General features: G+C 46.0%; 1 protein-coding gene across 3 annotated transcripts in view; it reads left to right on the forward strand.

Annotated features, from left to right (window-relative positions):
* The window catches only part of LOC140427768 (transmembrane protein 50B), a 170,194-nt gene that overhangs the window by 43,263 nt on the left and 103,231 nt on the right, over positions 1-23,700 (forward strand). For all 3 annotated transcript variants that reach the window (XM_072513402.1, XM_072513401.1, XM_072513400.1), the window contains one exon: positions 20,399-20,575. In XM_072513402.1, the coding sequence (XP_072369503.1) occupies positions 20,477-20,575 (99 nt within the window). In that variant the 5' untranslated portion in view covers positions 20,399-20,476. The remainder of the gene's footprint in view (positions 1-20,398; positions 20,576-23,700) is intronic.

A 23,700-nucleotide genomic window follows, 5' to 3' on the forward strand; every position in this document is an offset into this window, starting at 1 on the left:
CCCCGTATTCATACACCGCGCCATGCGCCTTCCTCCACTGCACCTCTGCCTTCTTGGTAGTCAACAGGCCGAACTCGGCCTGGAGGCTTCGTCGCTCCTTGAGTAGTCCCTCCTCGGGGACCTCTGCATACCTCCTATCTACCCTTAAAATCTCCCCCACCAAACTCTCCCTCTCTCTCCTCTCCTTCCCCTCCTTGTGGGCCCTCGTGGAGATTAGCTCTCCCCTAATCACTGCCTTCAGCGCCTCCTAGACCATCCCTACCTGCACCTCCCCATTATCGTTCACCTCTAGGTATCTTTCAATGCACCCCCGGATCCGCCTGCTCACCTCCTCATCCGCCAGCAAACCCACCTCCAGGCGCCACAGCGGGCGCTGGTCCCTCTCCTCCCCTAGCTCGAGCTCCACCCAGTGCGGGGCATGGCCTGAGATGGCTATGGCCGAATAGTCCGTGTTCTCCACCCTCGGGATCAGCGCCCTGCTCAAAACGAAGATGTCAATCCGGGAGTAAGCTTTATGGACGTGGGAAAAGAAAGAGAATTCCCTGGCCCCGGGTCTAACAAACCTCCATGGGTCCACTCCTCCCATCTGGTCCATAAACCCCCTCAACACCTTGGCCGCCGCCGGCCTCTTACCTGTCCTGGATCTAGAGCGGTCCAATGCTGGATCCAATACCGTATTAAAGCCCCCCCCCCACCCATTATCAAGCTCCCTGCCTCCAGGTCCGGAATCCGGCCCAACATGCGCCACATAAATCCGGCATCGTCCCAATTCGGGGCATACACATTCACCAAGACCACCCGCACCCCCTACAGCTTACCACTCACCATCACATACATACCTCCATTGTTTGCCACGATGCTCAGCGCCTCAAGCGGCACCCGCTTCCCCACCAAAATCGTCACCCCTCGATTCTTTGCGTCCAACCCCGAGTGGAAAACCAGCCCTACCCACTCCTTTCTCAGCCTAACCTGGTCTGCTACCCTTAAATGTGTCTCCTGGAGCATGACCATATCTGCCTTCAGTCCCTTCAGGGGCGCGAACACACGGGCCCTCTTGACCGGCCGTTCAGGCCTCTCATATTCCAAGTTATCAGCCGGATCAGGCAAACTTGTATCATCGGCAAACTTAGCCAGAATGCCCCCAGTCCCGTCATCTAGATCGTTAATATATAAAGAGAACAGCTGTGGCCCCAACACTGAACCCTGTGGGACACCACTCGTCACCGGTTGCCATTCCGAAAAAGAACCTTTTATCCCAACTCTCTGCCTTCTGCCTGACAGCCAATCGTCAATCCATGTTAGTACCTTGCCTCGAATACCATGGGCCCTTATTTTACTCAGCAGTCTCCCGTGAGGCACCTTATCAAAGGCCTTTTGGAAGTCAAGATGGATAACATCCATTGGCTCTCCTTGGTCTAACCTATTTGTTATCTCTTCAAAGAACTCTAACAGGTTTGTCAGGCACGACCTCCCCTTACTAAATCCATGCTGACTTGTCCTAATCTGACCCTGCACTTCCAAGAATTTAGAAATCTCATCCTTAACAATGGATTCTAGAATCTTGCCAACAACCGAGGTTAGGCTAATTGGCCTATAATTTTCCATCTTTTTCCTTGTTCCCTTCTTGAACAGGGGGGTTACAACAGCGATTTTCCAATCCTCTGGGACTTTCCCGGACTCCAGTGACTTTTGAAAGATCATAACTAACGCCTCCACTATTTCTTCAGCTATCTCCTTTAGAACTCTAGGATGTAGTCCATCTGGGCCCGGAGATTTATCAATTTTTAGACCTCTTAGTTTCTCTAGCACTTTCTCCTTTGTGATGGCTACCATAGTCAACTCTGCCCCCTGACTCTCCGGAATTGGTGGGATATTACTCATGTCTTCAACTGTGAAGACTGACGCAAAGTACTTATTTAGTTCCTCAGCTATTTCCTTGTCTCCCATCACAAAATTACCAGCGTCATTTTGGAGCGGCCCAATGTCAACTTTTTGCCTCCCGTTTGTTTTTAATGTATTTAAAGAAACTTTTACTATCATTCCTAATGTTACTGGATAGCCTACCTTCATATTTGATCCTCTCTTTCCTTATTTCTCTCTTTGTTATCCTCTGTTTGTTTTTGTAGCCTTCCCAATCTTCTGACTTCCCACTACTCTTTGCCACATTATAGGCTTTCTCTTTTGCTTTGATGCATTCCCTAACTTCCTTTGTCAGCCATGGCTGCCTAAGCCCCCCTCTGATAACCTTTCTTTTCTTTGGGATGAACCTCTGCACTGTGTCCTCAATTACTCCCAGAAACTCCTGCCATTGCTGTTCTACTGTCTTTCCCACTAGGCTCTGCTCCCAGTTGATTTTCGTCAGTTCCTCCCTCATGCCCCTGTAGTTACCTTTATTTAACTGTAACACCTTTACATCTGATTCTACCTTCTTTCTTTCAAATTGGAGATTGAATTCTACCATATTATGATCACTGCCTCCTAACTGCTCTCTTACTTTAAGATCTTTAATCAAGTCTGGCTCATTACATAACACTAAGTCCAGAATGGCCTGTTCCCTCGTGGGCTCCATCACAAGCTGTTCCAAAAAGCCCTCCTGTAAACATTCAATGAATTCCCTTTCCTTGGGTCCACTGGCAGCATTATTTACCCAGTCCACCTGCATATTGAAGTCCCCCATGATCACTGTGACCTTGCCTTTCTGACATGCACTTTCTATTTCGTGGTGCATTTTGTGCCCCCGGTCCTGACCACTGTTAGGAGGCCTGTACATAACTCCCATTATGGTTTTTTTGCCTTTGTGGTTCCTCAACTCTACACAGACTCCACATCATCTGACCCTATGTCATTTAGTGCTATTGATTTAATTTCATTCCTAATTAACAAGGCAACCCCGCCCCCTCTGCCCACCTCCCTGTCTTTTCGATAGGTTGTGAATCCCTGGATGTTTAAATGCCAGTCCTGAACCCCCTGCAACCATGTCTCTGTGATGCCTACCACATCATACCTGCCAGTCACAATCTGGGCCACAAGCTCATCTACCTTGTTCCGTACACTGCGCGCATTTAAATATAGCACCTTTAATTCTCTATTGACCGTCCCTTTTTGTTTTCTTCGTGTGGTGGACCTTGGTTTACTGAGCCTTTCCATACACTGTGTCATATTTTGTGGGATGGGGACTATCGTAACCTCTCCTGAGTTTTGTCTTTTCGTGCTTTTTTGTATTACTAAGCAGCTACGCTTCCCACTGATTACTTCACCTCTTGGTTCCCTGACTTTCCCTTCCCCCCCAATCTTTAGTTTAAAGTCCTATTGACCACCCTATTTATTCTTTTCGCCAGAACACTGGTCCCAGCTCGATTCAGGTGGAGACCATCCCAACGGTATAGGTCCCCCCTGTCCCAAAACTGATGCCAGTGACCCATGAAAAGGAACCCCTCTTTCCCACACCACTCTTTCAGCCACGTGTTAACTTCCCTTATTCTTGCCTTCCTATGCCAATTTGCACGTGGCTCGGGCAGTAATCCGGAGATTATGACCCTTGAGGACCTGTTTTTTAATTTGAATCCTAGCTCTTTATAATCTCTAAACAGGTCCTCTTTCCTAGACTTGCCTATGTTGTTGGTACCGACATGGACCACAACAACTGGATCCTCCCCCTCCCTCTCCAATATCCTTTCAAGCCGGTCAGAGATGTCCCGCACCCTAGCACCGGGCAGGCAACATACCATGCGGGACTCTTTATCCTTCTCACAAAGGATACTATCTATCCCCCTGATAATAGAATCCCCTACAACTACAACTTGCCTAGTTACTCCCTCCCCTTGAATGGCCTGCTGAACCATGGTGCCTTGGTCAGCTGACTCATCCTTCCTGCAGCCCTGTTCGCCATCCACACAGGGAGCAAGTGCCTCATACCTGTTGGACAGAGTCAAGGGCTGAGGCTCCTGAGTTCCTGACTGCTGGTTCCCTTTACCTGCCTGACTTGCAGTCACACCCTGCTGTCCCTGGCCACTGGCAGGATTTAAACTACTTACTCTGACAGGTGTGACTGCCTCCTGAAACAGTGTCCAGGTAAGTCTCCCCCTCCCGGATGTGCCTCAGTGTTTGAAGCTCAGACTCCAGCTCATCAACTCTGAGCCGGAGCTCTTCGAGCAGCCAACACTTACTGCAGATGTGGTCGCTGCAGCTCGCAATGGGATCTGCCAGCTCCCACATCAAGCAGCTCAAGCACATCACCTGACCAGCCATCACTAATTAATTAATTAGTTTAATTTAAGTTTATGAGTTTAGCTGTGTTTTTAAAAAAAATTTGGGGCAGATTTGCTATCAACTACTCAGATCACAGCTTCCCTCTGACGTCACTTTTGGGGAAAAAAACTGGAAAACAGGAAGTTTCCGTTAGGTTTTTATACTCACAGAGACTGCTCCTCCTCCTCTGAACGGCTCCCGAAATTAGGCCCGAAGAAAGAAAGAGAACAAAACAGTAGGGAAAAAGCACCTTCTCCCACTCTTCACCGAATTACCTCACTGCACCAAATTACCAAATTCTCACTCGGTCTGTATCTCTCTCACTCAGGCTGTGTGTCCTTGACCTGCGCAATGCTTACTAATGTGCGCTTTCAGTCAGCTGACTCCTGCTGACCCCGGCCGCTCCCGCCACTCCATCGACCTCCCCAGTCTGAGAATGCCCCCCCCCCCTCCTGTCCATCAGCGGGCCGGTTGTTTACTACATTAATGACAAGTGCCAATTGATAATGAACTCTCTTCTGCACTCGATCAGCAAGCCTAATTAATGTTAAACTCCAGGTTGTAAAGTGGTGTGACATGATCACCCCATGCAATGGAAAAAATCTTTACAACTGGGATGAAATTGTCAAGTCAATTTCCATGCTGATACAAATTGCTTTATAAAGTAGAAATCAACCACCAAAATTATCATTATCTCCACAATCCTTGCTGACATGCAGATAATTTCAGCCACACACACTGCCACCAATGCCAGCATTCCACTAATGCCTTTACAATCACAAAAATGCTCATGGTTTTCATCGGTTGGGGGAAGGTGGAGGGAAGGGAGGTGACCAAAGGTCCGGTTAAAGAAAAGATTTTGAAGGATGGTGAGAGATGTCTTAAGATGGCGGGTTTAGTGTGACCTAAAGATTGGGAATCACCTAAAGGAGAATGGAAAAGATACACAGTGGAGCCACATTAAGAGTGGAGAGCAAAGACAGGAACTTCATTTGCAACCTAATTGTTTCCACTTTGCCTACTTGCATCGTTCATTTGTAAACCAACTCTTCAACATGACTTATTATTAAATGTTTTTGCAGTGCTGTAATTAAAACCTTCACAAAGTTTGGCTGGTATATTGGACATTACAGTAATTTAATACTTTAATAAAATAGCAACAAATTTAGATTTTTATTTATAACACACACAAGTATGATCTCTAAAAGTATAGAATTGTGTTTCGGAAAGTTACAAAGCCATTTGACAGTTTTGAGATCAATAATTTGTGGATCCAAACTGCAGGAACAAACTTCTGAGCGCACCTTCCTCGTGCCTCATGCTTTTTTTTGGTTGCGACTTGCTGCGATGTTATGACTAATAAATTGAGGCATCTCCCAGAACTGGTTTTCTAGTCTATGCCACAGTCAAGGGTGTACAGCTATCTGTACTGCAAGATGAAGTTGTGTTTAAAAGTAAGAAGTGATTGTTACTATGTCAACGCAATTATTTACATTTATGACCTTTTAAGTGTAGAAACTCTCCAGAACCGGGATGAATTTACCACATCAGTTTCCATGCTGATACAATAGAAGAACATAACTAGGAGCAGGAGTAGCCCATCTGGCCCCTCGAGCCTGCTCCGCCATTCAATGAGATCATAGCTGATCTTTTGTGGACTCAGCTCCACTTTCCGGCCCGAACATCATAACCCTTAATCCCTTTATTCGTCAAAAAACTATCTATCTTTATCTTAAAAACATTTAATGAAGGAGCCTCAACTGCTTCACTGAGTAAGGAATTCCATAGATTCACAACCCTTTGGGTGAAGAAGTTCCTCCTAAACTCAGTCCTAAATCTACTTACCCTTATTTTGAGGCTATGCCCCCTAGTTCTGCTTTCACCCGCCAGTGGAAACAACCTGCCGCATCTATCCTATCTATTCCCTTCATAATTTTATATGTTTCCATAAGATCCCCCCCATAGCCTTCTAAATTCCAACGAGTACAGTCCCAGTCTACTCAACCTCTCCTCATAATCCAACCCCTTCAGCTCTGGGATTAACCTAGTGAATCTCCTCTGCACACCCTCCAGCGCCGGTACGTCCTTTCTCAGGTAAGGAGACCAAAACTGAACACAATACTCCAGGTGTGGCCTCACTAACACCTTATACAATTGCAGCATAACCGCCCTAGTCTTAAACTCCATCTCTCTAACAATGAAGGACAAAATTCCATTTGCCTTCTTAATCACCTGTTGCACCTGTAAACCAACTTTTTGCGACTCATGCACTAGCACACCCAGGTCTCTCTGCACAGCAGCATGTTTTAATATTTTATCATTTAAATAATAATCCCTTTTGCTGTTATTCCTACCAAAATGGATAACCTCACATTTGTCAACATTGTATTCCATCTGCCAGACCCTTAACCTATCCAAATCCCTCTGCAGACTTCCAGTATCCTCTGCACTTTTTGCTTTACCACTCATTTTAGTGTCGTCTTCAAACTTGGACACATTGCCCTTGGTCCCCAACTCCAAATCATCTATGTAAATTGTGAACAGTTGTGGGCCCAACACTGATCCCTGAGGGACACCACTAGCTACTGATTGTCAACCAGAGATACACCCATTAATCCCCACTCTTTGCTTTCTATTAATTAACCAATCCTCTATCCATGCTATTACTTTACCCTTAATGCCATGCATCTTTATCTTCTGCAGCAACCTTTTGTGTGGCACCTTGTCAAAGGCTTTCTGGAAATCCAGATATACCACATCCATTGGCTCCCCGTTATCTACCGCACTGATAATGTCCTCAAAAAATTCCACTAAATCAGTTGGGCACGACCTGCCCTTTATGAACCCATGCTACGTCTGTCCAATGGGACAATTTCCATCTAGATGCCTCGCTATTTCTTCCTTAATGATAGATTCCAGCATCTTCCCTACTACCGAAGTAATATATTGCATAACTTAGAAAGCTTTGAAAGAAGTTGTGACAAAAGGTTTTGCATTTAGTTATTTCTTTCCCATGTTATTATTCAAGTTGCTTTGTGTGATTTCTGCATGCTGTCAAACTTATTTGTTCCACAGTTTAAACTAGTCCCAATCTCCAACATGTGGGTCCAATACAAGTTTTAAATCTTACAAAAAAGGAAAACATTCTGGCTCCTGATCATGGAGGATGTTCCCAGCTAACACGGTAAATAGCTGCTGATACAGTCTTCTGCTCACTGGCACTTAAACTTGGAATTTAGATTTTTTTTAAAGGAGATGTCTATTTCAAATGCCTTTTAAAGGAGATGTATATTTGGAATGCTTGAAGCAAAGCATCGGGACTAAGGCAGGTAGGAAGGAGTAGAACATTGGAAGTACAAGGGAGTTGAGAAAAGAGCATATCTGATAACAATGGTCTGGATTTTGGGACGGTGCTGACGTCGAAGTAATCTGCTCAGAAAAGATCTGGCGGTCTCTGTGGTGTGGATTTTACCTTGACCGCTGTCAACTTAGCGATCTGCGGTGAGCCCGGGAGCGGCTGCATTGGGCCTCAGTTTAACATCTTATCTGAAAGATGGCAGCTCCACCAGGCTCAGAGCATTCTGTAAAACCTTCCAACACTCCACAGAATCTTCCAAGTTACAAAATGCACAAAATAAACATACACAACTTTAAAAATCTACAGAAGAGTTTGAGGAATGTCAGTGATTGGCAAACACATTCTTCAAGGTGGGGGGGGGGGAGGCATATGATGTAAGCGTGGGAGCGGCTGCATTTTTGTAAGCTCTGGCTCTACTTGTCTTTAAATCCCTTTTTTCTGCCCTAATGCACATCCCATAATTACTTGCCCTTGGATGGAATATATGTCTTGTACAATGTCCCTGGAAAATCCTTGCTGGATTTTGGCAATGAGGAGTTAACTAAATAAAATCCTCGTTAGATTGAGGCGGCTGGCCGGAGGTAACTGGAGTGGGGCCCACCGAGCAGGGGCAGTTTTGCTGGTGAGCGGGCCTATGCCCCAGTGGTGCTGTCGGCATCAAGATGATGGCTGCTATTGTGAATGATGTTGTGGGACAATGACACCATGGTGCTAACTTTGGCAAACTGAGGAATATCCTTGAGAGAATAGTGGAAGCGGAGAAGGGAATCATGTTATTTGATAGAGCCATCTCTCTGGTGGGGACTAACCTTCAGCTAAGTTGGTAGAGTGTCATGAAGGTAGTGCCTAGTCTTTTTTTTAATGAATTTAGAGTACCCAATTCATTTTTTCCAATTAAGGGGCAATTTAGCGTGGCCAATCCATCTAACCTGCATGTCTTTGGGTTGTGGGGGCAAAACCCACGCAAACACGGGGAGAATGTGCAAATTTTACATGGACAGTGACCCAGAGGCGGGATCGAACCTGGGACCTCGGCGCCGTGAGGCAGCAGTGCTATCCCCTGCGCTACCGTACTGCCCTGGGTAGTGCATAGTCATCCCTTTTTTTTCATGTGCTCTAATCCTTGCATTTACAAAAAAGTGAGTGCATTATAGATACCCCTCAACTCATTTATAGAGAAGATGAGTAGAGCCATGACTGGGTGGTGGGTGATGTTTGGTGTGGTGCTGGGTGGTATGGCTATGTAAGTCCTCTTGAGGAAAATCCCCAGTTAGAGCTATCTGTTTCAGGTTTTCTTTTGTATTTCTGTTACTTTGGGTCTAGAGAATCCGTTCTTCTCTCCTATGAAAGTCCGGACAGATCATGTATCCTAGAGAGGCTTGGGTTTCTTGTGATTCTTCTTTGTAGTTGTTAGAGTCGGAGGGAATATGTAATGGCGCACGTCTGGGTGTGGTCGGTTAATCCTTGCTTGACTTGTTGTCTTCAATATTCTTTTGGCTGTGTGGGTGGTCTCTTGATTGGGTGGGTTAGGGCAGGAGAAACCAACTGTGTGTACCTGGGCCGGGAGGAGGGTCTGTTGGATGGTTGATTGGACTCCCCTCCTCCAAATTATCTCATTTTGTGAGAGGTCCTGGTCTGCTTCTACCCTCCCTCCCCCAAGATCGAGTTCCACTGAGGCAGTGGTATCCTGTGGGTGGCAGGGTTGGAGTGAGAGTCTGTATGCTGTGGAACTGAGTTGTTGGAGCCCTTCTTTGATTCGAGGGTAGGCTGATTGGGGGAGATGGGTGCTGCCCTTGAAGTGGCCTTGTATAGTGGCATTCCTGAATGCCCTCCTTTTTGTAGTCGGGCCTCCTTGTGTATCCATTTGGTATGATGTTCGGTACTGCTCCGCATCTGGCATTCTTTGGGTAATCTTTGTGTTCTTCTCCTTGCTTGGATAGGGAGCATGTTGTTGTCGGTCCAGATTGGGTATTGTGTGCCTCGTAGGGATTTCTTTATCGTGTCAGGGGTGGGGGAAGTATTGTAGCCCTCCCAAATCACCCATTTGTTGATGCCTTGACAATTCATCTTCTCCTTGGTGATGGGGGTCTCCTCAGTTGAGGGTGACATATCTTCCAGTGTCAGCAGGGTTGGTATGTTGCCTTGGATGTGGTTAAAGAGGAATGAGGCTGGTTGTGTAGTCAGTCTTGACATGGTGTAGATATCCTTCGTTTACTAACTCCTATGTGCGAATAGTGTGCGATGCCAGGCCCAGCCTTCAACTGTCATTGGTAACTGGTAGCCCCCTTATGCTTGGGATCTTCCATCTTGGCTATGATATCCTCAGAAGTTGAATGAGGGATTTGATTGAGCAACTTTCTCCCTTTTCTGTCTTGTGAGGGCGAGTGTGCCAGGGGATCGTGTGCTCATGGCTGTATCCTGGTCCCTGTTACCCTGAGACCTTCTGCTCCTGTTAGTTTCCGTTTATATGACTGAACAGGTAGACGAGGGTAGAGCAGTTGATGTGGTGTATATGGATTTCAGTAAAGCATTTGATAAGGTTCCCCACGGTAGGCTATTGCAGAAAATACGGAGGCTGGGGACTGAGGGTGATTTAGAGATGTGGATCAGAAATTGGCTAGCTGAAAGAAGACAGAGGGTGGTGGTTGATGGGAAATGTTCAGAATGGAGTTCGGTTACAAGTGGCGTACCACAAGGATCTGTTCTGGGGCCGTTGCTGTTTGTCATTTTTATCAATGACCTAGAGGAAGGCGCAGAAGGGTGGGTGAGTAAATTTGCAGACGACACTAAAGTCGGTGGTGTTGTCGACAGTGTGGAAGGATGTAGCAGGTTACAGAGGGACATAGATAAGCTGCAGAGCTGGGCTGAGAGGTGGCAAATGGAGTTTAATTTAGAGAAGTGTGAGGTGATTCACTTTGGAAGGAATAACAGGAATGCGGAATATTTGGCTAATGGTAAAGTTCTTGGAAGTGTGGATGAGCAGAGGGATCTAGGTGTCCATGTACATAGATCCCTGAAAGTTGCCACCCAGGTTGATAGGGTTGTGAAGAAGGCCTATGGAGTGTTGGCCTTTATTGGTAGAGGGATTGAGTTCCGGAGTAAGGAGGTCATGTTGCAGCTGTACAAAACTCTGGTACGGCCGCATTTCAGTATTGCGTACAGTTCTGGTCACCGCATTATAGGAAGGACGTGGAGGCTTTGGAGCGGGTGCAGAGGAGATTTACCAGGATGTTGCCTGGTATGGAGGGAAAATCTTATGAGGAAAGGCTGATGGACTTGAGGTTGTTTTCGTTAGAGAGAAGAAGGTTAAGAGGAGACTTAATAGAGGCATACAAAATGATCAGGGGGTTAGATAGGGTGGACAGTGAGAGCCTTCTCCCGTGGATGGAAATGGCTGGCACGAGGGGACATAGCTTTAAACTGAGGGGTAATAGATATGGGACAGAGGTCAGAGGTAGGTTCTTTACGCAAAGAGTGGTGAGGCCGTGGAATGCCCTACCTGCAACAGTAGTGAACTCGCCAACATTGAGGGCATTTAAAAGTTTATTGGATAAGCATATGGATGATAATGGCATAGTGTAGGTTAGATGGTTTTTGTTTCGGTGCAACATCGTGGGCCGAAGGGCCTGTACTGCGCTGTATCGTTCTATATCCTGCCATGATTAGTGAGTTGGGAAGCGCTGATTGCAGTGATTTATAATTTGAATCAACTATGAATATTTGTTAGTCTTCTCTGTATAAATGTGTGGAATGATGATCGTTTTGTGCCATGCCAGAGTTTGGGGTTTTGTTGCGACTGGTGGTTATGTGTAAAATATCCTCTTGTGACCTCTTGAATTTTTTCTGTTTTTTAAAATTTCTGTTAATTGTGGGGTTGAGTAATCGGGGACCAGTTTCTGCTAAGGTACAGGCATGTCTCGTCTCATATATATCCGCTGATTCATATGGAGACACCAAGTTTAGTCATTACACTGAAACAACAGTACTGTTGGTCTCCAGTCTTCTCTATTTTATTTATGTATGCTGGCACATTTTTGCTGTGCTGCACCAATCCTGAAGTTTTGTTGCTTTATTTGTTAAAATGGAAAATACATATATTTTTAAAAGTGATTAATAAGGGGATCAGGGGTTATGCGGAAAAAGCAGGAGAATGGGAATGAGAAAAATATCAGCCATGATTGAATGGCGGAGCAGACTAGATGGGTTGAATGCCCTAATTCTGCTCCTATGTCTTATGGTCTTATGATCTGCAGTATCTAATTGTCATCATGGAGAGTAATCCAGGAAGTAACATGTAATGATTATCCTTCATTTTTAATTTTACATGCAGCGAAATAAAGATTGGAAAATACACAAAATTAAGATAGAAACTGAAATATAAATGTTAGAAGGTATTTATTTTCATTATTTAACAAAATTGTGATTTTCATTATAATGGAGAAATTTGACATTTTGCAAATTTAAAATTTAGTTTTTCAGGGACAGAGTGCTCCCCTTTTCCAGTCAGAGCTTTGAGTCAATGTCGGAAATGTAGTTCTCTACACTACTACAGAAGTCCTATGGCTTAATACCAAGCCCAGAGCGTACGCTGCCAGTGGTGTGGATGTGACTGCTGCTTAGCAAAACAATTGTGACAAGTGCATTTGTGTCCATTGGAAGCTGAGCTTGTTCAATGTCCAAGTTATTAGCAAGGAAATAGATTCATATTATTGAAGCTGACTAATCCAGTATTTGTTCTGTGAAGTAAACCTCGTCAACTTGAGGCTCTGCATGGTACTTGGGCACAGTGCTTAGCACTGTTGCTTCACAGCGGCAGAGACCCGGGTTCGCTTCCCGCTTGGTTCACTGTCTACGCGGAGTCTGCATGTTCTCCCATGTCTGTGTGGATTTCCTTTGGGTGCTCTGGTTTCCTTGTGACCCAAGCTCGGAATCGAACCTAGGACCCAGGAGCTGTGAAGCAACTGTGCTAACCACTGTGCTATCGTGCTGCCCATACACATCACCAACAATCTGTCCTGGTCCACCCACGTCGGCGCTATGACCAAGAAAGCACAACAACGCCTATACTTCCTCAGGAAACTAAGGAAATTCGACATGTTAACATTGACTCTTACCAATTTTTACAGATACACCATAGAAGTCATCCTATTTGGCTGCATCACAGCTTGGTGTGGCAACTGCTCAGCCCAAGACTGTAAGAAACTACAGAGACCCGCGAATATAGCCCAGTCCTGCCTCCCATCCAATCACGCAAACCTGCCTCCCATCCATTGACTCTGTCTATATCTCTTGCTGCCTCAGGAAAGCAGGTGGCATAATCAAAGACCCCTCCCATCCAGGGTATTCTCTCTTCCAACCTCTTACATCGCGCAGGAGATGCAAAAGTCTGAGAACACGCAGCAACAGATTCAAAAACAGCTTCTGCTCTGCTGCTACCAGAGTCCTGAATTGCCTTCAAATGGCCGGAACTGATCTCTCCACCCATCTTCTCCACTGTTGTTAGCACTACTCCGTATGCTTCACCCAATGTCTATGTATTTACAATGTGTATCTATCGTATGTTCTATTTTATTCATGTATGGTACAATCTGACTGGACTGTATGTAGACAATACTTTTCACTGTACATCAGTACACGTGACAAATCTAAATCTATCCGATCTCCCTCCATTCTTGGCCATCTTTGGACTAGGCCCAAGATGAAAAATGATTTTTTTTTCGTTCAATTGAAACATTTCAGTTGGTTCAACTTTTCTTAATTCTTGTACGCAGCATTCCTTGTGCAGAATTTCCCTTCCCCTCCTACCAGTGGAATTTTCATTTGCTGGTGCCTTTGCAGATACTGAGATTAATGCATCCGCAAATTATTTTGCTGTAAGAGACATTCATATAATATGGGCAACAATTTCATCAAAATAAAAACACTTAATATTTGAGTAGGTGTTTTCCAAGTGCCTGGAGCCTTTCAGCAAGTTCTTTGCTCATAGAATAATGGTTTTATTTTTGGGAGGGCTTAACAACATTAAACATTCAGTTTATATTGGCTCTTGTGCAGTTTGTTGAAATACTGAACTTCCATCATTTCCAAGAAATGGTGTTGAACAGTAAAAATAACCTTTGTACTCTGAGTGAGTTAGGAATATCCTTCCTATGAGAACTCTGCACAGAAATCCCAATGGGACTAGTTTGACCTTCAGCCACTTTAGCTCAGTTGGCTGGGTAGCTCGTTTGTGTTGCAGAGTGAGGCAAGCAGTGTGGGTTCAATTCCCGTACCGGCTTGAGGTTATTCACGAAGGCCCCGCCTTCTGAACCTTGCATGAGATGTGGTGGCCCTGAGGTTGAATCACTGCAGTCAGCTCTCCCCCTCAAAGGAGAAAGCAGCCAATGGTCATCTGGGGCTACGGAGACTTAACTATTACCGGATGACTTCATTGGTCCGTGACGTCCTTGCGGTGGGAAGCCACGGGCTGCTGATTTTGAAAGAGAATTCTGCACACTTCTCTGGGCTCCGATGATGCATCCGACCTTCCTTTTTTTGGCAGCCTGAGGCCTCCAACGCCCTGGTCTGTGCAGGCTCTAGCACAGCACAGGAGAAGGGCAGAGCCGCTCCTTTATGATGAGGCCAGCTTGGGAATACCATTGAGGGCAGGCGTTTAAACAGTAGATTTATATTGAAAACGTCAGGCAACTGTTTTAACATGTATTTTAAAGGAATGTAGATGTCTTTTTAACAATCCTTTTTGCTCTTTCTTTTAGACTGGCGTTACTGTTGTTGATTCTTTTAAAGTAATTTTAAATTTTTTTATGATTAAAGGTGATTATTTATAAGTGAACATGGGTTTGGTTATTTGTTTTAAATCTGTGAAACTATTTAAATCTACACTATATTATTGTACAATTTTATGTGTGGCATGAATGCTTAAAAATGTTTGTATGTTTTAATTTAGATTATGGTAATCTGGGGCGGGGTTCTCCCCTACACGGCGGGGCGGGGGCTCCCGGCATGATGGAGTGGCGGGAACCACTCCGGCATCGGGCCTCCCCAAAGGTGCGGAGACTCTGCACCTTTAGGGGCCAAGCCCTCACCTTGAGGGGCTAGACCCGCGCCGGAGTGGTTTCCGCTCCACCGGCTGGCGGGAAAGGCCTTTGGCGCCACGCCAGCCGGGGCCGAAAGGTCTTCGCCGGGCGACGCGGGTCCGCGCATGCGCAGGAGCGTCAGCAGCTGCTGATGTCATCCTCGCACATGCGCAGGGGAGGGGGTCTCTTCCGCCTCTGCCATAGTGAAGACCATGGTGAAGGCGGAAGAAAAAGAGTGCCCCCACGGTTACCTGGCCCGCGATCGGGGCCCACCGATCCGTGGGCGGGCCTGTGCCCCGGGGGCCAGATTGCCCCCCCCCCAAGGACCCCGGAGCCGCCCGCGCCGCCTTGTCCCACCGTTCTAAAGGTGGTTTAATCCACGCTGGCGGGACAGGCATTCAAGCAGCGGGACTTCAGCCAACCGGCGCGATTCCCACCCATGCCGAATCTCTGGCGGCGGAGACTTCGGGACACGGCGGGGGCGGGATTCACGCCAGCCCCCGGCGATTCTCCGACCCGGCGGTGGGTCGGAGAATCCCGTCCCTGATTTTAAAAGCTCCCCAGGGCGTTTTGCTGTCACTGTACTTGTAACATCTGATTTTCTTTAGTGTTTATAGAATCATTGCAGTGCAGAAGAAAGCCATTTGGGCCATAAAGTCTGCACTGACACTCCAAAAAGCATCCTACCCTGGTTCATGCCCCCGCCTCTTGATGCTCTGGTTTCCTCCCACAGTCCGAAGATGTGCAGGTTAGGTAGATTGGCCAAGCTAAGTTGTCCCTTAGTGTCCAGGGATGCACAGATTATGTTTTAGGGATAGGGTGGGGACTTCAGGTTGGGTACTCTTTCAGACTTGATGGGCTGAATGGCCACTTGCTGCATTGTAGGAATTCTGTGATCCTATTCCATGGTTCTAGGAAACTGCAGGTGGTGGGGGGGGGGGGCGGATTATACAAACACCATATAGTCACCCAAGATCTGAATTGAAGATGGGTCTCTGGTGTTGTGAGGCAGCAGTGCTAATCAGTGTGCCCATGTGTTAATTATGTTTCTGCCTTGTTTACTTCAGTTATCTTATTCATGTATAATTATTTCAATTCAATGTTATGTTCTGATTTTTCAGTAAGTCATTTGTAGAAGCTTGTAAAATTTAATATAAAACATTTATTAACAAAAATAATTTTATAAATACAAAACATTGAAACCAGTTAACATGTAACTTAACGTTTAACTCTATCGCTGAACAATGTCGTAAAACTGCCTCAACCTTTACAAATTTATTGTAGTAAAATATATTTTCTCACTTAAACAAAACACAACAGTCCTATCTATTTGTAAAGGGGGCGGGGAGAGAGAGAGGGAAGGGTTTTGACAATTGTGAATTGACAAGCTCAACATCCGAAAGCAACAGCCACTGAAACGGGTGTTCTGCCACCCACCCAGATGGGTGTTCTGCCACCCATCTCTTCTGCCATCATTTCGGGATCTCCTTTGGCAGTACACTCTTAAGGGTGGGTAATTGATTCGCAATACCTGTCAAACATTTGTTCACATTAGCTCACAGAAGACTTGCATATATCAACTAAGGCAATAAACCGCGTTAAAGCTTTTGTAGTAATCACTGAGGCTGCTAAGGATGCACATTACACCAGGGAGACTCGTAAACAACTCCGCTTAAAATACATTGTAAAATCCAAATGTACTTTAGCTCTGAATCAGCCTGGAGAACAGGTGTGCCCTTGATGGAGGCAATAGTTCCAATATCGAAGCCATGATCATCCAAAACCAAATCCGCTGGGCCACTCATATGCTTAGGATGTCAGGGTGCCAACTGCAAAGAAAATCTTCTTCATCCAGCTCAAGGAAGGATCCTGAACAAGAGGAGCACAAAGAAAGCTCTTCAAAGTCACATTGTAGGCTTACCTCGAGAAATGGGACATAGACGACAATGCCTGGGAGACCTTTTCTCGGAAGAGATCTACTTGGAGGAACCTCCTAATTGGAGGGTCACAATTCTTTGAGAACATCAGGCAGCAAGAGGAGGCCTGGAAAAGAAGCCTGAGAAAGGAATACCTGCGACTTAAGTGTCCAAGGACTAATGCCACCTTTTGGAAATTCCTACCAAGTGAGTGATGCAGCCCTAGGATTGTGCTCATCAACCACGCAAGGACCCACAGAACCCTTAACCAGTAACACGGAGTATCTTAGGTGGGCAATCATACCCTTTAGCGAATGATCACCACATTCTATCCATTATAGTTCCTTTATTAACATCCTCCTGACAAACCAAAGTTTAAAAGAAAAATTAATCTTCTATGACATCAAACTCACTTTATACAGTAAAGTACCCTTGCAATGGAATTAACAGCCTCATATTGCGTGCAATTCTGGTCGCCGCATTTTCGGAAGGATGTGGAAGCATTGGAAAGGGTGCAGAGGAGATTTACCAGAACGTTGCCTGGTATGGAGGGAAGATCTTATGAGGAAAGGCTGAGGGACTTGAGGCTGTTTTTGTTAGAGAGAAGAAGGTTAAGAGGTGACTTAATTGAGGCATACAAGATGATCAGAGGATTGGAAAGGGTGGACAATGAGAGCCTTTTTCCTCGGATGGTGATATCTAGCACGAGGGGACATAGCTTTAAATTGAGGGGAGATAGATATAAGACAGAGGTAGGTTCTTTACTCAGAGAGTAGTAAGGGAGTGGAATGCCCTGCCTGCAACAATAGTGGACTTGCCAACACTAAGGGCAATCAAATGGTCATTGGATAGACATATGGACGATAAGGTAATAGTGTAGATGGGCTTTAGAGTGGATTCACAGGTCAGCACAACATTGAGGACCAAAGGGCCTGTACTGCGCTGTAATGTTCTATGTTCTATAACAAACCAAAGTAAAAAAATATATATATCTTCCTTTCATTTTACTTGCATTTTAAACATAGTTATAAGTGCTAAGCACTAATAATATAAAACATTTACCGACCAAAAAAAAGTCTCCCTATGTCTCCTGCTTCTGCTAGACTGAAAAACTTATGTGTAAATAAAAACGTGTAAAAACTCATCAAATATCTGGGTGAGTGGCCCAACATAGCGTTGCACCTGGACATTTCCTTCAGCAGCGCAGAGCTCCAAGCTGTCAGAAAGAAAATGGCCAGGAGTTTAAATGCTGCGTCCTTTAAGCGCGCGCGCCGCTCTTATGCAGCTCCACCAGCAACTTTGTGAACCCTCCAGGAAGTTACAGGCCATTGTGTTTTGTCAATAAAACATGATATTTTATTTGCCATTTTCCACAAACTAAACATCAGTCTCCGAACTGCAATTTTGGTGTGAAGCACTTATTCTCTTCAAATGGTTACAATGGTTATTGTTGAAGAAAACACAGTTGCCTGGATTGTTTGCACATAGTCCAGCTAATAATGCATTATATATATAATTTTTAAATTATTCATGTGACCTATGTGTCAGTGTCAAGCCAGCCTTTATTGCCCATACCTAATTTCCCTCAAGGTAGTAGTAATCCACCTTCTTGAACTGCTGCAATCCAGGTACACCTACAGTGCTGTTAGGAAAGAAGTTCCAGTTCTTTTTGTTTTTTTGATATGCTTTATTGTCACGGGTACCGAGGTACAGTGAAAAGTAGTGTTCTGTGTACAGTCCAGACAGATCGTTCCATACATGAAAAAACACAGGACATACATAAATACACAATGTAAATACATAGACACAGGCATCAGGTGACGTATATGGAGTGTAGTACTACTCAATAGAGAAGATGTGTGAAGAGATCAGTTCCGTTTATAAGAGGGACTTTCAGGATTTTGGTAACAGTGGGGAAGAAGCTGTTTTTGAACCTGTTGGTGCGTGCTCTCAGACTTTTATATCTCCTGCCCGATGGAAGAGGCTGGAAGAGAGAATAACCCGGGTGGGAGGGGTCTTTGATTATGCTGCCCGCTTTCCCAAGGCAGCAGGAGGTGTAGACAGAGTCAATGGATGGGAGGCGGGTTTGCGTGATAGACTGGGCTGTGTTCACGATTCTCTGTAGTTTCTTATGATCTTGGGCTGAGCAGTTGGCATACCAGGCTGTGATGCAGCCAGATAGGACGCTTTCTATGGTGCATCTGTAAAAATTAATGAGTCAATGTGGATATGCAAAATTTCTTTAGTTTCTTAAGGAAATCAAGGTGCTGTTGTGCTTTCTTGTTCGTAGCGTCAACGTGGGTGGATCAGGACAGATTGTTGGTGATGTGCACACCTAGGAATTTGAAGCTGTCAACCATCTCCACCCCGGCATTATTGATGCAGTCAGAGATGTGTGCGATACTTCGCGTCCTGAAGTCAGAGACCAGCTCCATAGTTTTTTGTTCCAGTGACAGTGAAGGGACAGTGATATCTGATGGTCAGGATGGTCTGTGGCTTGCAGGGGAACCTGCGGGTGGTAGTGTTCCCATGCATCTGTCCTTGTCCTTCTAGGTGTTAGAGGTTGTGGGTTTGAAAGGTGGTGTCAAAGGAGCCTTGGTGAGTTGCTGCAGTGCATCTTTAATGTGGTCCATACTGCTGTCACTGTACATTACTGGTGGAGTAAGTGGATGATGTGATGATCAAGTGGCCTGCTTAGTCCTGAATGGTGTCGAGCTTCTTGAGTGTTGGAGCTGCACTCACCCAGGCAAGCAGAAAGTATTACATCATGCTGCAGACTTGATCCTTGTAGGTGATGGAATGGGTTTGGTGAATCAAAAGGTGACCCAGTTTCTGACCTTCTCTTATCGGCACTTCCTGGCCAATGGAGACCACAAGATGTTGTTAGTTAGCATAGTGGTTGTGGGGCAGCACGGTGGCTCAGTGGTTAGCACTGCTGCCTCACGGCGCCGAAGACCTGGGTTTGATCCCGGCCCCGGGTCACTGTCCGTATGGAGTTTGCACATTCTCCCCTTATCTGCGTGGGTGTCACCCCCACAACCCAAAAGGATGTGGAGGGTAGATTAATTGGCCACACTAAATTGCTCCTTAATTGGAAAAAAGAATTGGAAACTCTACATTTATAACAAAACACATAAACCGTAGTGGTAGTGCCACACAATATGATGGTGCGTGTTCTCAGTGTGAAGACAACATTTTTGTCTCCACAAGGACTGTGCCTGGTGGGCATTGCTGCCAATGCTGACAGATGCATTTGCGGCAGGTAGCTTACTGAGAAAGAGGTGATTGAGGTGCCTGGGATGTTGGCTGAAAGATATAATTTGTGAGTATTAACATATTTGCTTGACTAGCCTGTGGGAATTTTGGCATAAATGCCCAGATGCTAGTGAGGACTGTGCAGGGTTGATTGGATGTATCTTTCTGGTGTTTGGATCAATGTTGGGTGCCCCATCTGGTATTACCCCATGTATTAATGCTAAGTTCAGTACCTTGTAAAAGGAGTTAAAATATTTTGTGCATTTATTCCAAAGTTACTTTGAAGATTTAATAAAAATTTGTCTGATTAAGAACATACTTTTGTTTAGTTTTTCCACCTTCAGAAATTTGTTTTTAATTTTTGTGACCAATGTCAAATCAGGCCGAGTAATGTGCAATTTAGAACAGTTGAATCCTAGGGAATGGAATAAGGCAGCATTCTATCAAGCTCTGTGGTGGATTTAGCCCCATGTTATGTTGTTCAACAATGAAGGGTGGCAGGAAATGCTGTTTAGAAAAATAATCAATGTATTTCTTTCTTTCAGTGAAACACAAACTAAATTTACAGATCAAGATTACATTGAGGTCCAGTGAAGGAGCACAATCCCATCGGCAGCTTTAGGATGGCAGGATTCCTGGACAATTTCCGCTGGCCAGAATTTGAATGTATTGACTGGGGGGAAAGTAGAAACACTGTTGCTTCGATAGTTGCCGGGGTGTTGGTAAGTTCTATAAAAGGAATGATTTTTTTTCAGTGCCTCACTTTTTGTAGATATATCAAAATGCCAATTTACTCTGTTTATAAATTATATGATCATGGCACGCAAAAAGAAAAATGGATGATTCTCTTGACACTCTACAACTAGATAACAGCCCACTCAACGCAACCAGTCCATGCTGATGTTTACATTCCACATGAACAAATACTTCTAATCATTTTATCTGTCCTGTTACTGGATGTATTGTTAATTTTCCCTTATGGTGAGATGCAATTTGAGAGCCAATTAACCTTTATAATGAGGTTCCCTTCAACAACCTTTACTAAAGAACAACTTGCATTACGTAGAAAATACTGGGCAATCTCAGCAGGTCTGACAGCATCTGTGGAGATAAAAGGGAGCTAACGTTTTGAGCCTGGATAATAACATTTTGTAAAATTCAATTGGAAACCCGTCTGCTCCCGGCACCTTCCCCAACTGCATCAAGCCCCATACCCTCCTTAATCTCCGCTAGAGTCAGAGGAGTTTCTAATTCCTCCCTCTCCTCCTGCTCCACTAACGGGAAGGCCAGACCATCTAAAAACTTGTACTTTGGGCACTCATCCTCCAGTGGTTCCTACACGTACAGGTTTTGATAAAACGCTTCAGCCGCCCTGTTAACCTTGGCTGGAGTAGAAACCAGTTCACAACCCCTAACCCTGACTTGTGCAATTTCCCAAGAGGCTGCCTGCCTCCTCAGCTGATGTGCCAGCGGGTGACTAGCCTTCTCCCTGTGTTCATAAAGAGTCCCCTGCGAACGACGCTGCAAGCGCACCACCCTGTCCGTGGATAGAAGCCCACATTCCAACTGTAGCTTCTTCCTACTGGCCAGCAGTTCTGGTGCCTGATTCATTGAGTGCTGATGGTCCACCTCTAAGATGGCATTCCGTCAACCTCTGCCTCTGCCTTTACGCTCTTTTCATTCTGCGCTTTAAAGGAGATAATTTCCCCTCTAACAACCAGCTGGACAATGTGATTTCTGTGTTGTACTGAGGAGTCTACAAATAAGTAAGTTGCAACCAGAACGGGGTGGTGTCTCTCCACATTTTGCAAGGCACTGGAGGCAAGGATCAGGACGGGGGAAATAATAGCTTACAGGGCTCATGGAGACAGCGAGAAAAGGTGGCCAAGCAGTGGCTAATAAAATAGATCAGTGAGACTCTACGGCCCAACTGGAGCTGCTGACGGAGAGGAAAGAAATTGCAAATGGAATTTGACCTGCTCTCCACAGGGAACGTAGTGAGCCACCTCTGTCAGATATGGGGAAGCACGAGAGCGCAGATCAGGGACAAGGGACAGGTGGTCACGGCTCCAGAGGAGGTCATCGAGCCTTCGCAACATTCTACTGGGGACTGTACACCTCCAAGCCTCTGGAGGGGGACTCAAAAATTCAACAATTCTTGGATGGGCTGGACTTCCCAGCTGTGGGGGAGGAAAAGGGACAGGGACTGGAAGCGACGTTGCGTCTGGAGGAGATCATGCGATGCATCAACTCCATGCAATCCGGGAAGGCACCGGGATTTGATGGGTTCCCAGTGGACCTCTACAAAAATGTGCAGCAGCACTGGCCCCACACCTGCGGGAGATATTCAACGACTCGTTTAAAAAAAAAAAAAAAAAAAATTTTTTATTCTCCTTTTTCACGTTTTCTCCCACATTTACACCCATCAACAATAAACAATAATCAACAAGATATGTCAATCCCCATAATAACAACGATCCCATCCGCCCACCAACCCCCAAACCTCAACCCGCCTGTTTACATAAACAAATGACAAAAAGGAATCGGGGATTACCCGTAGTCACCCTTAATCTACACGGCTCTCCACCCACCCACCCCCCCAACCAACGCCATCCAGCCTCTAAGAGAGTACCGTACATGATACCCCAAAGTTGTATCCCCCCCCACCCCCCCAATGCCTCTTGTAAAACTCATCCTCCCAACCTCGGTTCCCCCCCCCCCAACCTCGGTTCCCTCCCCCCCAACTTTCCACCCCGGCTAGACCTCTCGGACCCCGTTCTGTCAGGCTCCGATGGCCGCAGCCCCTCCCCCCACCTCACTCCCGTTCACTGGCCGGTTTAAACCGGCCAGCGTGGAGGCCCCCGCCCGGGTCCCTTTCCCCCTTGCCCGGCCCTAGGAAAGCCCAAAGATCCCCTTTTAATACACAAACCCCGCATATCCACCTACACCCCAAAGAGCCCTCCTTTCGAGTGAAAGTCCCGTCCCTTCCCTTGTCCAAATATATGCAACATTGGCTCCTTTAGCCTCTACACCCGCGCGCAGTGATACAAAAAAAAAGAAAATACAGTCATGAGGTTACATCGGCACATGACCATTCCTCAATTTGTCAGTTCTGCCACAGTCCTTCTGCCTTCGCAAACTCCTCCGCTGCTTCCGCCGTTCCAAAATAAAAGTCCCTGAGCTTGTAAGTCACCCTCAGCTTCGCTGGATATACAATGCCGCACTGCACCTTGCCAATGTACTGTGCCCTCTCCACCCGGTTGAAGGCAGCCCGCCTCTTCGCCAGCTCCACCGTAAAGTCCTGGTATACACGTATACCAGCTCCAGCCCACTGCACCACCAGCTTCTGTTTGGCCCAGCTCAGGACCTTCTCCTTCACACTGTACCTATGGAAGCACAGAGTCACTGCCCTTGGCGGCTCACCCGCCTTTGGTACAAGCCTCCACGACCGATGAGCCCGATCCAGTTCATATCGGGAGGGGTCCACCCCCTCCCCCAGTAGTTTTGCCAGCATCGCGGCAAAATACTGAGTCGGCTTCGGTCCTTCAACTCCTTCGGGCAGCCCCACGACCCTCAACTTCTGTCGCCTGGATCTGTTTTCCAGATCTTCCATTTTTCCTCTCAGGTTCCTGTTCGTGTCCATCACCTTCCGCATCTCCTTCCCCGTCGAGGCAAGTTGATCACCGTGCTGCAATAACGTCTCCTCCACTTCCTTCAGCGCCTCCCCTTGCTCTCGCACCTCCGCCACTGCGCTCGCCACCGCCGTCTTCACCGGGGAAACCGCCTCCTCCACCAGCACATTCAAAACCTCCCTCATCTCCTTCCTCACCATAGAACATAGAACACT

Source organism: Scyliorhinus torazame, chromosome 8 (genome assembly GCF_047496885.1).
Source record: "Scyliorhinus torazame isolate Kashiwa2021f chromosome 8, sScyTor2.1, whole genome shotgun sequence".
NCBI lineage: Eukaryota > Metazoa > Chordata > Chondrichthyes > Carcharhiniformes > Scyliorhinidae > Scyliorhinus > Scyliorhinus torazame.